This window comes from Chinchilla lanigera, unplaced genomic scaffold (assembly GCF_000276665.1).
Source record: "Chinchilla lanigera isolate Chin_1 unplaced genomic scaffold, ChiLan1.0 scaffold00028, whole genome shotgun sequence".
In the NCBI taxonomy this organism is placed as follows: Eukaryota; Metazoa; Chordata; class Mammalia; order Rodentia; family Chinchillidae; genus Chinchilla; species Chinchilla lanigera.
The window spans coordinates 14364679-14380760 of NW_004955429.1; the positions used below are offsets into that span (position 1 = coordinate 14364679).

Genomic DNA, 16082 nt, shown 5'->3' on the forward strand with positions numbered 1-16082 from the left:
CCCGCGCCCCGGCCCCGGCCAGGCCCCCGGCCCCGGCCGCCCGTACCTTCGTAGCAGAGGATGCCGATGTTGTTCATCTTGTCCAGGTACTGGAAGTTCAACAGGTCCATCCTCATAAACAGCATTTATCGGCGCGCGAGGAAACCAGCTCTCCGCCCGCGCCCCCGGAGAGGACGCTGCGCGCCGGTGGCGGCTGCCTCCCGCCTCTGCTCGGCGCCGAGGCCGGCCCGGGAGCCGACAGCGTCCGGCGAAGTTGAAAGAGAAAGAAAGGGCGCGCGCAAAACCCGGCTCAGACCCCTCCTGGGGGACGGGCGTCCGGCGCGCGTCCCGGGGCCTCGCCGCGGCGGAGGAAAGCGGGCGGGAGCGTCGGCGAGGCTATCCCGGCAGCGGGAAGCGGCGAGGAAGGAGAACGCGGAGCCCGCTTCCCAGGACAAAGCCGCGCTCACAGCCCGCTGCGAGCCGACTGCGCGGACACGCGGGGCGCGCGGCGGGGGCGCCCAGCCCGGGAGCCGAGCATGCTCACTGTGCCGCGGGCTCCTGCTCGGCCGCCGGAGCCCGCGCCGGGGGAGGGGCGCGCAGGAAGCGGCGCCCTGCGGACGGGAGGAGGGGAGCGGGAGCCAGCGGGTTTCTTTTTCAGGAGCGGAGCAGGGAGTTTTTTTTAATGTACCAAAAAAAAAAAAAAAAAAAAAAAAAAAACACTGCGGAAGCAAACTTTCCTGCAACTTAACTTTTGTATTACTTCACCCGGAGTCTGGAAGCCCAGAGCGCTCTCGCCGGGCTTTCTTCCTCCAGTTTCTTTTGTTCTTAAGACGGATTTATCGGGCACCGTGTTTTTAAGGTTTTCCAAACCCCTGACCCCACGCGGAGGGGTGGGCCTGGGCAGGGATGACGTCACCTTTTCACAGCAGGGGAAACTGAGGCCTAGACGGCTAAACGCCAGGAAGAGCTGGGTAGTTCGACTACTTTTAAAATATGGTCTCCCATAAGAGAACCTTAAGAGTTAAAAAAAAAAAAAAAAAAAAAAACAGGAAGGAGGGAGGGTGAGGGGACTGCAGGCCGGGCCTGAGGTGCTAATCCTCCAGACTCGGAGGGAAGGAAGGGAGGGTTGCAGGACACCCTATGTTTTAAAAATCCAGCAACTGCTGCACTGGAATGGTCACCGTGGGCAGGCTGCTTTAACTTCTGTGGGTTCACAGGACCCCGATTCTGTGGCCATCACCGCTGCTGCAGCAGGAGCCGTGGGGCGATCGTGCCGACCAGGACTTCTGAGCCCGCAGTTTCCAGGGTCCCCTGCTGGGAGACCCGTGCCCGCAGGTGTCACTGCGATGCTCAAAGGTGGGCGCGAGCGCGGGCTGGGACGGACCCTGACACCGCACCTCACCTTGGCGTCTTTGGGAACTTGACTCAGATTCAACTGACAGTTGCAGAGCTGGGCTCGGTTCTTTCACGAAGTTCTATCACAAAACCATGCCTCACAAGCAGATCCTAGGTGGGAGGATCGCCATGAAGTTGAGGCCAGCCTGGGACTACATGTTGAGTTCAAGGCCAGTCTGGACTACCAGGCAAGACCCTGACTCAAAAAACCATAAACCAAAACAAAACAAAATGTGGGTGCCGAGGCTGGGTCCCAAACTGATGGGGGCGGGGGGGCGCGGTCAGAAGGCTCTAAAGACCCGGTGGCTCGCAGGCACAGCTGTGCTGGGGCCCTTCTCAAACACCTGCCTTGAGCTGCTTCACTTCAGACATCCCGGAGTCCAACAGTGCTTGAAGCACATGATTCAGGCAGCAGGGTTGTAAGACGTGAGCGGAGTATTTGGTGACTTCCCTTCGTCACTCAACGCCACTGCCAGCCCACCAGTGACAGTGTGTGTCTCCATGAGCGCCTTCCCGCTGACCGGGATGCTACACAGTACCAGCCCCGCGCAGGCCACGGAGGGGCGTAAGGACTGGCCGCCCCCGTCCCCGTCAGCAACACAAGGGCCGGGTTGTGGCTGAGGGGGGAGGATTTCCTGTGCAAGGCCAGCCTGGGCTATACAGTGCACGAGAAAGTACACGTGTACACACACACACACACACACACACAGAGAGAGATGAACTACAAGCTTAAACTCAGGTCTCGGGCCGGGGATGTAACTCAGTGGCACAAGTGCCTGCCTGGCAAGAGCAAGGTCCTGAGTTTGATTCCCAGAACCAAAAAAAAAAAACAACTCAGGTCTCAGCCCCAGGGTTATTTCATTGTGCGCACACGGATACCCCAGAATCTGAAAAAACCCAGAACTGCTGTCCCGAGCATTTGGGGTAAGTGGTATTCAACCTATACCCGTCTTCCAACAACTGTGAGAAACGGGAAAAAGAACTTCTTTGGGGGACCACAGGTCCTTATGCCGCCATCTAGATTCTGAGTGTACTTCAGGATACGAGCAACTTATCCTTTAAACAAGCCCAAATACTCAAAAATGTCAATTCCTCTCAAATTCACTCTTAAGGTACTATGTTCGTAATTAAAGTATTAAGAAAAGTTAAATGAAATGGGAAAGGAAGCTTTAAACTTACCCCTTCCCCCAACTAAGTACGTAGAAAGAGCTCATTTATCTTTTTATTTTAAATTTAAAAACTGCATCAAGGGAGGCTGAATCAGGAGGATCACAAATTCAAAGACAGTCTGCACAACTTAGCAAAATAAAAAATAAAAAAAGCTGGGTGTGCGGGTGCATGCTGGTAATTCCCGCAATTGGGAGGCTGCTGAGGCAGGAGGATCACTGTGAGTTCAAGACCAGCCTGAACTAGAGACTCTATCTCAAAAACACAGCAAAACAAAACAATAAGTCCCAAATAGAGATGCTTATCATGCTGTTTTTTTACTTTTCCCTGGTGCAACTCCTCCCCTTTATTTTTTCTCTTTTGAGATCCGTCTTATTCTGTTGTCTAGACTGGCTTCAAACTCCTGAGTTCAAGCGATCCTCCTGCCTCAGCCTCCCAAACAGCTGGGACAACAGGTCCATGCCACCACACCTAGCTCATCTTTATCTTGTTTTATTCACTTTCTGTGTATGTGTGGTGCTCAGGATGGAGCTAGGGACACCCTTGGGCTAGGCAAACACTCTCCAGCTGAGCTACACCCCACTTCATACCATTGCTTACAACTTGCTAACCAGAAAACCTGGAAGTCCAAAAACAAAAGAAGGTATTAAAACTGGTATGGCAATGACAACATTATGCAGCTGTTACCAAACCTCCAAAATGTAACAGCACGAGCGAATGTTGAACTATGTGCTGTGTAAAAACCGAACTACATCTGTTAACTGGAAACAATAGAAACAGGATATAAAGGGAATGCACTGTAGGCCAATTTAGCCTGAGGAACATGCGTGCATCTACAGAAGTCTGTGCACATTAACAAGACGGGAGGCCCAGTGGGAGAGTAACAGGCTCATCTTTGGATGCAGGCATTGCCAGAATTCCCCGTCCCTCTCACTGGCCAACAGGGAGTATACTCCTTACATAATGACGGCATCTCTTGTTTTCCTAAAAGGAGCATAAGAAAACATTCCCTGGAAGGCAGAAAAGGTGGGTCATACAGGTCTTCTTTTAAAATAGCATGAAATTGCATTTTGTCTTCCTTCCGAGTCAGGAGCCTGCCATGGTGCCCAGGCTGACCTCAGCTCAAGGGTTCGAGCAATCCTCCTGCCTCAGCCTCTCATGTAGCTGGGGCTACAGGTGTGCACCACTTCACCCAGCTATGCTACCTCCTTTTGATTTAGGTTTAACAACAAAAAACAATTAAAATACAAATTTTTAATTAGACATGCAGGATTGAAGCATTTGTCCTAAAGAGCAAACCAACAGGGAGGACCCTAAACTTTCAGAGCTGTACACATGTACATGCGTGTTTTTTTGTTGTTTTTTGAGACAGGGTCTCCCCGTGCAGTTCAGCATGGCCTTGAACTCTCTGTGTAGTCCAGGTTGGCCTCCAACTTGAGGCGATCCTCCCACCTCAGCCTCCCAAGTGCCGAGATTATAGGCGTGCACCACCATATCCAGCTTTGCATGTCTTTTCTCTTTATCATTTACTAATGACATTACACAGTAGTAGCAGCAGCTGTCCAAACCTCAGCATAGCGACTGCACCGTGACCACAGGACTGCACTAGGTCTGTCTGTGTGCGGGAGGGCCGATGCCCAGCATAGAACACACACATCACTAGACACACAAGTTGCAAGATAAAAGCCAAATGCCGGACTCCCCCAGACATTCCCCCGCACAAGATGCTCCTGCCTAAGCCCTGCGGTGAGCCAAGGGCTCCGTGCTGGGTCTGACAGGAATCTCTGCCGCCACGCAAAGTGCAAGGAGCCCCGCGGAGCCGTGTCTCTCCCACCCCGGTGGATACAGCTGCCCCCTCCTGGGCTGAGGGGTACCGGGCTGTTCTTCCAGGGTGGGGTGTTTCCTTGGTGTTTTTTATTTTAAAGAGAATAAAAAATAATTAAAATAAAAAAAATTAGAAATGATACAGAATTTTACTAAACAAGATGATAGGAACTGAACAATGGTTTTTATATCGCACATTGTCGTCTTCAAATTAGCTGTTCAGATTATCAGATATAAACATGCAAAATTGGTCAAAAAAATTAAAAAGAAGAAAAAAAATTTTAAGCATTAACTATTCCTTTCAAATGACCAGCGGAAATCAGCAGTACAATTACCCCAGCTATCCTGTGTATATACGTGTATATATTTTTCCCTTCCTTCTTTTCTCCTTTTCCCCCATCCCAGTTGTTCCTTGCCTTTGAGCAGTTTCTTTCCCTTTCATAATATGTATTGTACCTTTCAGATTTTATTTACTTTCAGGTTCTTACACTGGGGAGACAATACGATGTTTACACATGTGAGTCTGATTTATTCCACTTCTGAGTATGGTCTCTAGTTGCATCCACTTACCTATAAAAGCCTCAAGTTTGTCTTTCTGTATAACTGAGTAGTACTCCATGGGATAAAAACACCACATCTTTTTTATCCATTCCTCAGTTGATGGGCATCTGGGTTGTTTCCAAGATTTAGCTATGTATGACAAATTACGCTGCTATAAACATGGATGCACATATATCGCTGTGGTACATTTTCAGTTCTGGAAAAATACCCAGGAGGGGCACAGCTGAGTTGAATGGGACTAGGACCTCTAGTCCTAGTTTTTTTGAGGAATCTCTACACTGATTTTTGAGGAATCTCTACAGTGGTTGCACCAGTCTACACTCCCACCAGCAGTGGAAAAGGGTTCCTTTTTCCATAGCCCCTCCAGCAGTTGTTATTGGTTGACTTCTAAAAATATGGAATGTTTCACAAATTTGCCTGTCATCCTTGTAGAGGGGCCATGCTAATCTTCTCTGCATCATTCCAATTTTAGTATATATGCTGCCAAAGCGAGCACTTGTTTTAGTTTTTTGATACATGGTCCCACTATGTATTCCAGTCTTGTTTTTTAGTATGTATGTTCATATGTATGTATTGGAGACAGGATCTGGCTGTAGAGCCCAAGCTGGCTTGCACTCATGGTAAGTCTCCGGCCTCAGCTTCCCCAGTGCTGGGATTACGGGCATGTACCAGCACACACCCAGCTAAAGGTGTTTTTTTAATGTCCTTGACATATATTCAATAAAAACCATTGTAACTTCATAGGTGGATAGTAAAATAGGCCCTGACGAAGGAAATAAGCTTTGCTAGGGCTTGCTGTCAGTATCGGGAAGGTGGATGTACGCGCTCTCTGTGGAAGGGCAGCCCCAGAGCACGCCTCTGTTCCGTGCACGTTCCCCTGGATCCTGAGCAGCGCTGCTGTCACCAAGACCTTCCATGATGATCCCACTGCAGAGCCAGGCTGTGGAAAGGCAGGCAGGGGGAAGGGTTTGCGGTTGTTAGGTTTTGTAGGACTGAGGCTCCAACCCTAGGTCTTGCAGCCAGGCAAATGCTCACTGCTGTGCCAGCCTAGCTTAGGAAAGGGGCCAGCAGGCTTCCCAGGTTGCTGGGTGGGGACAGTGAGCCCCATGGCCCAAGGGCACAGACGTCTAACACTGCCATGTGGATCTGCCCCACAGAGACTCCACTGTGCATGCTGGGGGGGGCCGTGGGACCCTGTGTAGAAGACGGGGTGGGGTGCACCTGACCTGGGTCCAAGGAAACCCACCTGCACGAGCCCCGCAGCCCGCGCCCACTCTATTTCGTGACTGAAAACTGCACCTCAACCCCAAGCCCACATGCGGGTGCCTGCAAGGGCCACGGTCAGGAGGAAGCACACATGGCAGTTTTCTTGTTTATGGATTACACAAGCTTTGTGAGTTAGGTGCATAAACTACATTTTATACGAAGCCAGAGATCACCCCTCTCCACGCAGCTCAGCCAGCTGAGCCTGAGGCTGGACACCTGGGGTTTAAATTAAAAGCTTGTGCTGAGGGACAAGAAAGATGGCTTGAGAAACCAAACTTGCTTTGCTTTTACTTACTTACTTTATTTTTGAGACTGGGTCTTGCTATGTATTCCAGGCTGGAATGGAACTCACTATGCACCTCAGGCTGGCCTCGAACTCCTGGAGATCCTCCGGCCTCTGCCTCCTGAGTGCTGAGATGACAGTCATGTGCTACCATGCCCAGCTTAAAACTTTTTAAATATTGCTTAGGGCTGGGATGTAGCACAGTGGTACACAGCTTACCTAGCATCTCTGAAGCCCTGTGTTTAAACCCCGACACCAGAGAAACAAATCAGTGCTGTAGAGAATGAAAATTCCTTAGGAGACCTGGCTGAGCCCCCGTCTCTGGCCAACATGAACTAGAATTAAGCTGTCAATACCACCGTGCTTGAGTTTACACTGTGCTCAACTCTCAAACAACGCAGACTACACTGAACAGAAAGGCTGCCTCTGCACACAGTAGGTCTTCAGCAACGTACCACACAAATTAGAGGAAGCAAAACAAAACGCATTTCAAATCCCTCAGGAAGGGGCTGGGGATCTAGCTCAGCAGCATAAGCGCCTACCTGGCAAGCGCAAGGTTGAGAGTTCAATTCCCGGTACCGGAAAAACAAAAACAAACAAACAAAAAAGAACAAAAAAAACCCCCAAATCCCTCAGGAGCCAGAGATGTAAACCTGGAGCCCATGAGGTTCTCTGTGCTGCATGCTTTCACCAGGGCCAGGAGGCCTCCCTCTGGCACCAAATGTTGTTTATTCCTGCAACCTGGGGTGCTCAGAGTGAAAACCATGAGAAACATGCAGTATTTTGTCCAGTTTTTTCACAGAAGCAACTATCCCCGAGCTGTCGTAGCTTCTGTCATTCATAAAATGGTCTTGTTAACTGACACACTCAAGTGGCACCAGATCATTTACTATAAAACTAAGATTTTGCATAAATGCATTGTTTCCTTAAAAGTTAAAATGGTTCTTCAATGACTTAAAACTTTCAATACAACACCCCCCTCTAGGGGCGAATTTCAAACTGCACAGGCAATACTGCAAAAGCAAAAACTGCAGCTCCGGCCATTACCACCTGATATGTACGGTATTTCATTTATTTAATTTTTAGAAGTCACAGAAAATGTAATTTAACACAGCTCAACCCTTACTAAACTTTGCAAAAGCTAAACCAAATAAATCCAACTGATTAAATGACTGAGTAGGAAAACTGCTCTAAGAGACAGTTAAGGTCTAAGGAGCCCTGGGTCCCAACCACAATGCCCCCAAAAAAGTATATGTAAGTATCCTCAGGAAGCTGAGGCAGGAGGATTGCCAGGTGTTCCATGCCAGCCTGGGATACACAGTGAGCTCAAAGGCAGCCTGAATTACATAGCAAGACCCTATCTCAAAATCAAAATCAATAAATTAATTTAAAAATTAAAAGATCTACATATATTCTGTATAAAGTAGAGACTAGGAATTATATTTTAAACAAATCAGTCCTGAGTGAGGAAACATTAACCACATTATCATTTCCAGGAAAAGAGCGATCTCTTGCAAAACACGGTAATTTCATTTTAAAATCACTGGTTTATACACTCGACGAGTGTTTCCTTGGGCCTAAAAAATTATTATTTACTGCTTTTCATTCCTACAAACATTTAGGGTCACTGAATCCCATTCGAAGAATATTTCCTAGGAAAATGATTCCGATACACGCACGGTACCTACAGACGTGTTCCTGCAAGTGTGACTGGGACAAACCCATGGTGAAGAAATCCCTAGGAGAAATGTCACAGGCAAGGGGCAGGGCTCCCAGCTGGTCCCAGAGCAGCCCAGCATCATGGGCGCCCGCTGCCTCCTGAACCACGCTCAGGTAGGAGGGGGGTTGTTCAGGGGAGAAGCACACCCCCCTCCCCCCCCTGGCAGAGCAGCAGCCTGCCCACTTCCTTATGATACGCAGATGCGTGCGGGAGCCAGGTACTCTTCTGTGACTGGCTCCTTCCACTCGATGGGGTATGATCCAAAACAGCCAACAGTACCTTTTAATACAGTGAAAGCCACGTGCCATTAGCCCCCTCAAAATCTTCCCTCTCACTCAAACACACTGCTCCCATTGCCCCGCCACGCTCTGCAGCAGCTCTGGAGTCCTCCTTCCTGAGTGTCTCTAGCTGCGCTGTCCTGGCTGCCAAATCCATTCCACACACTGCCCTTTCACAGTCAGCTTGACTTAGAGAAGAGCTGGAAGTTGCGTGGTGCCAGACCCAGTAAATGAGGTGGAGAAGAACACAGCATCGAGTTTTTATGAGCCCAGCTTCCTATGGCCCGCGGCAGCAGCACTCGCCACGCTATGGGCCACACCGTGGGACGGTATTCACAGAGGGGCAGGAATGCCGGGTCACGGGAGCAGACCCCCAGCTGAAGTCGACACTGCCTGGACGTTTCCCAAAGTGGGTGTACAGGGGCCTATGCTGCTGGCAGGGACAGACTCCCAGGCGCCCCTCCCCTGGTAGGCGCAGCCAGTCCTCTGTGGTTTGCGTTCTGTGCTCTTCGTTCACTTCACATGGCTGCAACAACAGCAGATAGACAGGCTCACCACACAGGGCAGGGAGCAGACAGGCTCTCAACCGAGATCTGCAGCCGGGACACCGGCGCTGCTCACTTGCTCCTGCCCGGGGTGCTCCTGAGCTACAGCCTCGGGGCAGACTCCAGCGAAAAACCTGGTCTACGGAAGCCCTCGCTAGGCCTCTTGTTTTATTGGTGCATTTAGATATACATACTAACATCCAGCATAAGGAATCTGCACCTGTACACGACATACCTGCTTTCTTCTCCCCCCCATTCCCTTCCCTCCCTTCAACCCCTCTCCCCTGCTTATTTACAAAAGCTTTGTTTCCATTTTTTCCTTCTACTGTCTTCTCATTTTTTCTATCCTTTCCTCCTTTCCCTTTCCCTCGTCCCTAATTCCCCTTCTCATGTGAACATTCCCTTCTCATTCCCCAGTATCTATTATACATTTTAGTCCTTATTTACCCTTTTGGTTTCTCACACGAGAGAAACCAGGTGATACTGACACGTGTCTGATTTATTTCACTTAAGGTGCATCCATTTAGCTAAAAATGTCTGAGGCTTATCCTTCTTTATGGCAGAGTAGTACTCCACTGTATAAAAACCTCACATCTTCATTATCCATTCATCAGTTTATGGACATCTGAGCTGTTTCCAAGATTCAGCTATTACAAACTGTGCTGCTATAAACATGAGTGTATGTATATCACTGTGGTATGATGCCTTTAATTCTTCTGGGAAGATACCATTAAAGGGGAATAGCTGGATCAAACAATCTCTAGCTTTAGTTTTTTGAGGAATCTCCACACTGATTTCCACAGTGGCTGCACCAGTCTACACTCCCACCAACAGTGGGGAAGGGTTCCTTTTGCCCCACAGCCCCTTCAGCATTTGTTATTGGTTGATTTTTCTGATAACAGCCATTCTTTCTCGATTAAGATGGAATCTCACTATTTTATTTGTATCTCTCCAATGACCAGTGTGTTAAACATTTTCTCATATATTTATTTGCAATTTCTACTTCCTGGTCTGACACGTTTGTTCATTTAAGATGCCCATTTTTGGATTGGGTCTTTAAATTAGGGGGCTCTCTAGTTTTTTAAAAATTCTTTGTATAATCTAGATATTAGTCCACTGTTTGAGAAGCAGCTGGCAAATATTTTTTCCCACACTGTGGGCTGTCTCTTCACTGTTTGTGGTTTCTTTTGCTGTGAAAACTTTTTAAGAAGACAAGATCCCAGTTGTTGGTAATTTGTGGTATCTTCTGTGCAGTCAGGTTTTGTTCATAAAGTCTTGCCTATACCAGTGTCCTCAGGAGTTCTCCCTACCCGATCTTCCAGCTGATTTAGTGTTTCTGTTGTAATATTTAGATCTTTGATCCATTTCGATTTTAACTCAGTGCTTGGTGAGAAGTACGGGCCTAGTTTTGGCCTGGCATGTGGAAAGCCAGTTTTCCCATTTCATAAAGAGGTCATCTTTCTTCCACTGATAGTGCTCGGCTCCTTCATCAAAGATAAGGTGGCTAAATGGGTTTGGAGTTGTGTCTGCATCTCCTAGTCTGTCCCATTGGTCCTCAGGTCTGTTTTTTTGCCAGTACCATACTGTTTTTACAACCACAGTAGATTTGTAGTAAAATTTCAAGTCAAGAATTGTGATGCTTCTGCCTTGCCTTTGTTGCACAGAACTGCTTTTGCTATTATTGGTCTCTTCTGCTTCCAAATGAATTTCAGGGTTGTTTTCTCTAATTCTGTGAGATATACTGTTGGTATTTTCAGTGAGACCGCATTAAATCTGTACTGCATTAAATCTGCACAACAATATTGGGAGCATGGCCATTTTCACTGTATTAGTTCTTCCAACCCAAGAGCAAGGGATAACTTTTCATTTTCTGATATCCTTTTCAATTTCCTTTTTCAGAGTATTGCAGTTTTCAATGTAAAGGTCTTTTACTTCCTGTTAGATTGATTCCTAAGTATTTCTTTTCTTGGGTTTTCATTGTGAAAGGTGTTGTTTCCCCTAATTTCTCAGTGAGTTTGTTATTTTTATTTGGTTATTAAATCTAGAAGTCTTTCGGTGGAGTTTTTGGGGTCTTCTATGTAGAGAATCATGTCATTTACAAGTAATGATAATTTCACTTCTTCCTTTCCTGTCCTTACTTCTTTTATTTCCTTCTCTTATCTAATTGCTCTGGCTAATGTTTCCAGAGCTATACTGAGTAAGAGCAGTTATAGTGGACATCCTTGTCTTGTTCCTGATTTTAGAGAAAAAGCTTTCAAGTTTTGCCCATTTAGTATGATGTTGGCTGTTGGACTGTTATAGATGGCTTTTATCAGATTAAGATAAAGACTATTCCAATTTTCTGTAGGGTTTTTATCATGAATGGATGTTGAGATTTTGTCAAATGCTTTTCCTCCATCCACTGAGATGTTCATGTGGTTTTTCTTCTTGGCTCTGTTGCTGTGATGTATATTACATTTACTGATTTGCATGAGCTGAACTATGCCTGAATCCCTGCAGTGAACCCACTTGGTAATGGTATATAACTGTCTTAGTTACTTTTTTCTCCTTGCTGAGACAAAATACCTGATGCCCAAAACTGAGGAAGGAAAGGTTTATTTAGCTCACAGTTTGTGGAGGTTTCAGCCCATAATCAGCTGGTTGCAAGGCAGAGGGGCTTGCCACTGAGGCAACATTTCAAGGCAGAACAAGATAGAAAAAGCAGAGAGAGCAAGCCGCTTTTCCTCCCTTAAATTGTATGCTGGCTACACCCCCTCCCCATCTCTGTGCCCTCCCCTTCCACAAGCTCAGGATGTTTACAAAGGACGGACCCTGGCCCCACTTGCTGAGTTAAGCTCCTAAACTTCTCAAGTTGACACAATGTACCAACCGTTACAATAATCTTGATGATTTTGCTACATTGTATTTGCCAGTATCTCCTTGAGGATTTTGGCATCTATATTCAGCAGGGAACATAGTTTGGCCTGTAGCCCTCTCTTCTGGTTGGAGGCTTCCCTAGTTTTGGTATGAGGGTAATGCTTGCTTCTAGGAATGAATTTGGGAGTAGTGCTTCCCTTTCAATTTCCTGAAAGAGTTTGAGAAATAGCAGCATTAGGTCTTCTTTCAATTTCTGGTAGAATTCAACAGTGAATCGGTCAGGGCCTGGGCTTTTCTTATAGGTAGGTTTTTAACTACATCTTCAATGTCACTGACTGATACTGGATTATTAAGAATTCTTATATCTTCTTCATTCAGCTTTGGTAATTCATACGTAGCTAGAAATCTGTCCATTTCTTCTATGTTTTCCAACTTACTAGAATACAGGTTTCGAAAGTCAGTATTGCTAATCTGGATTTCTGCAGGGTCTGTCATGATTTCACCATTTTTATTCCTAATTGCATGGATTTGAGTCTGTTTTCTTTTTTTGGTAAGTTGGCTCAGGGTTTGTCGATTTTATTTAATCTTTCTAAGAACCAACTACCAACTCTTGGATTCACTGATCCTTTGTATTGTTTTCTTAGTCTCTGACCATGATTTCCACCCTTGTATGAACTTTTAGGCTTGACTTGCTCTTCTTTTTCTAGAAGCTTGAGGTTCAACATTAGGTTGTCTGAGCTCATTCTGTTTTTCTGATATGGGTATTTATTGCTTAAAATTTTCCTCGGATGACTGCTTTCATTGCATCCCACAAGTTCCGGTATGCTGTACTGTCATTAGTTGTAAAAACTGTCTAATTTTCTTCTTTTTTAATTTTTCCTTTTTAATTTCATCTGTGATCCATTGCTTGTTCAGGAGGTGTTATTTAATTTCCATGCTTTCATGAAGTTTTTGTCATTTCTCCTGCCTTTGATTTCCAATTTCATTGCACTACGGTCTGGTAATATGCATGGGATAATTTCTGTTCCTTCGCATTTACTTAAGCATGTTCTATGAGCGAGTACGTAGTCTGTTTTGGAGAATGTCCTGTGGGCAGTTGGGAAGAATGTGTATTCTGATGCTGTAGGGTGGGACACTGGACATCTACTAAGTTCCTTTGTTCAAAAGTTTGCTTCAGTTCTGATATTACATTGCTGGTATGTCATCTAGTAGATCTATTTGTGACAGTGGGGTATTGAGCTCCCACGGCCTCAGCACGTCACCTCTCACCACACACCTCTTGCAGTCACACCAAGAAGCCTGGACACCCTAGCAACAAACACAGGAACCGCAGCCATCTCCCCTCCCACTTACACACGCGCCACCCGGCAGGCGCTCCTGCAGAAGGGAACTCGGCCGTGACGCCTATTGCCGCCACAGGAATGGCCCCTCTCCCGGGGACGCAGATCCCAGAACTCAGGGGCCACCCACCCCTCCATCACCCATGCACCTCCCTCTCCCCTTTCCTGCTGCCTCCAGACCTGCCCGAGCTCGCTTAGCACAGAGCAGCATCGAGAGACACCTCGGTGAGCCTGTCACCACCCTGGGGCCCTCAGACACAATCAAGATGCACGGAGAGCCCCAGAGGACAAAGCTGCACCACGCTTACAGTCTACCTTACTGTTGCTGTTTTTTTAAGAGACAAGGGTCTTGCTGTGTCTCCCATCCCAAACTCCTGGGCTCCGGGATCCTCTTGGCTCAGCCTCCTGAGCAGCAGGGACCGCACACAGGTCCGCGCACCACCCCTGTCTACAACACTGTACTAAGTAAAAGGAGTGCTCTCCAAAGTGACCAGAAAACGTACGGTGACCGCACAACGCACTAACGGCCACTCATCATTTCCAGGCGTTGTACACTGTGCATAACTGCCAAGTGCTGATTTTAAATGCCCGGCAGTGGAGTGAGTGTGTTTACACCCACATCCCCATAAACGGGGGTGACGGGTTGTCCCGAGACGTCTTGAGCGTGTATAGCGTCCCTGGGTCGTGGGGACTGTCCAGCCCCTGAGGAAATTTAGCATGTGACCCCTCCGTGTGCATCTGCCCGCAGTGCAGCACTCACGCTGCCTCCCTCCCCACCTGTGAGACCCTGTCCGGACACCAGGCCTCCGACCCTGGCTGCCTCTCCTCTGTGAGCTACTCAGGAGCCGAGTGCCCCCGGGCAGTCCCAGCCCAGCTGCAGGACCAGGGCCACGGATCTCTGGCACCCAGCACATGGTGCAGGATAAATAAGCACAGATATGCTCAAAACTGCAACTCAACGACAGAAAACCCTCTGTTCAAATTCTCCTTTGGAAATCTTCAAAATTTCCACCACTCCTCTTTGCAATAGCATTCTCTCAAGGGACAGAAACTGCCCTTGGAAGAAGGTGTCATTAAAATTATAGGAAGCATCTCACCACTCGAACGGAAGTAACTAAGAAGGAGAGGAAGATGGGTAAGACAACGGCTGTTCCAAAACAAAGCTCGAATACTGATAGAATGGATTATTTCGGCACGTTTTACAACCCTTCCGGAAGACAACTCTGAACTGTCTCGGGCAGGATCTCCAGCGTACTTCCCGCAGGAGAGCTTCTGGTTTTCTTCACAGGGCAGGGAGGGAATCCAAGGCCTCCCGCGCGCTGCAGCCCAGCCTCCAGGTAACCTTGGAGACAACCACCTATGTGCAGGACAGCAAAAGCGGTGCTGTCCCCAGGTCAGACAAAAGCAGGGGAACAGGCTCCCGACCAGGCCACAGTCCCTCCTCAGACCTCTAGCACCAGGCATGGCCAGTGCTCGGAGAAGACACCCCAAAGCCAAAGAACTTGTGGGGAGCAACCTCAAGTGGACGCTGGAAAGCTTGGTCCTACTCCCCAGTGTGATGACCTTGGGAAGGACCATCTGCTCTCTGACTTCAGCTGTTCGTATCTGCAGCTCTGGGGACAAAACCCAGTACCCAGGAGCTCTACCCCTGAACCCCACTCCAGCTCACAGACTGCAGCTTATCTGCCCCTCTCTCTCTCTCTCTCTGTCCACCTTTAACAACAGCACCTTGCTATGTTCTCCCAGTGATTCTCCTGCCTCAGCCTCTTGAGGGCTGGAACTACAAGCACCCATCACTGCACTTGGGTTTCTTTGGATGAACAATGAGGACAGCTTAGATTCCCTCCAGTTCCAAATGCTGGCCCTCTGCACGTCTCCAGCCGGGGACAGAGCTGCTAGCTCCTGGAGCCCAGGGCCCTGCAAGACGTACGCATCACAAAGCAGAAACATTCACACCGCACCGTGTCTTCCTGATCTGAGCCACACGTGAGTAATAATGTACAACTCACTGTCTCTTTTAGACAAATATAGACCAAACATCTCCTGGGCCTCTCCGCTGTCACTGGCAAGGAATGAGTGGGTGACGGGGCCCCCAAGGGTGCCCTACAAAGACAGCTGAGAGACAGAGGCAGGGCCACGACCCTGGGGAGATTCCAGCCTGGCCTCGATACAAACACTGTCTTTATGAAGCGGCAAGGCGTTGAGATGTACAGAGCTAACTTTTGTTTGCAACAAAAATATTCCCACACTGTTCTGCCAGGTCCATTGAGAAAATGTGAAAATCGGGAACGTTTTTATCCCAGGGCAGACTGGGGCTTTCCAGGTTTCTGAGTGTCCAGGACACCCCGGGAACTTGGTGTTCGCAGGACCGGCCGGCTAGAAGGTCCCACTCTGAGGCTGCAGTGTCTCAAACTGTTTTATTTTGTTTTATTCCATTTTACTATAGTACTGGGGCTTGCAGCGCTTGGGCCCTCAAGCGTACTATGCTCTACCAATAAGCTACATCCCCAGCCCTAAAATTGTACTTATTTTTTACTTCCACTGGGAAAATTCTACGAAGCTAGCTAGACCCTGGCTCTGAGCCCAGGATCCCAGCCATGTGGCTCTTAAAAATAGGTTTTGAAAATGCCTAGCATTTTTGAAAAAAAGAGGATAGGCTATCCGCCTAAAATCGCAGCCAAGATTCTCTCCAGTCACCAATCTAGTGATGGCTATTTTTACAATCTCTCCCGCTCAGCCGTCAACAGTGTCAGGAGATGCTCAAATCTCCCCGGCGGCTCCCGCGCCCCCTGGTGGACGAAATGTCCTCCTCCACCTGCTCATCGCCTTCACAGCAGTGGAGGGCTCCCCTCCACCACCACCACCACC

The 16082-nt window shown here is 48.1% G+C and overlaps 1 protein-coding gene across 2 annotated transcripts in view; it reads right to left on the reverse strand.

The window, feature by feature from the left end:
• The window catches only part of Vgll4 (vestigial-like family member 4), a 111655-nt gene that overhangs the window by 63170 nt on the left and 32403 nt on the right, over nucleotides 1-16082 (reverse strand). The window contains exon 1 of one of the 2 annotated variants that reach the window (XM_005387008.2): nucleotides 47-582. The exons of the other annotated variant lie outside the window; for it this stretch is intronic. Within the exon in view, the coding sequence (XP_005387065.1) occupies nucleotides 47-125 (79 nt within the window). The 5' untranslated portion in view covers nucleotides 126-582. Of the gene's footprint in view, nucleotides 1-46; nucleotides 583-16082 lie in introns of those variants that run through there. 2 annotated transcript variants of the gene reach the window in all.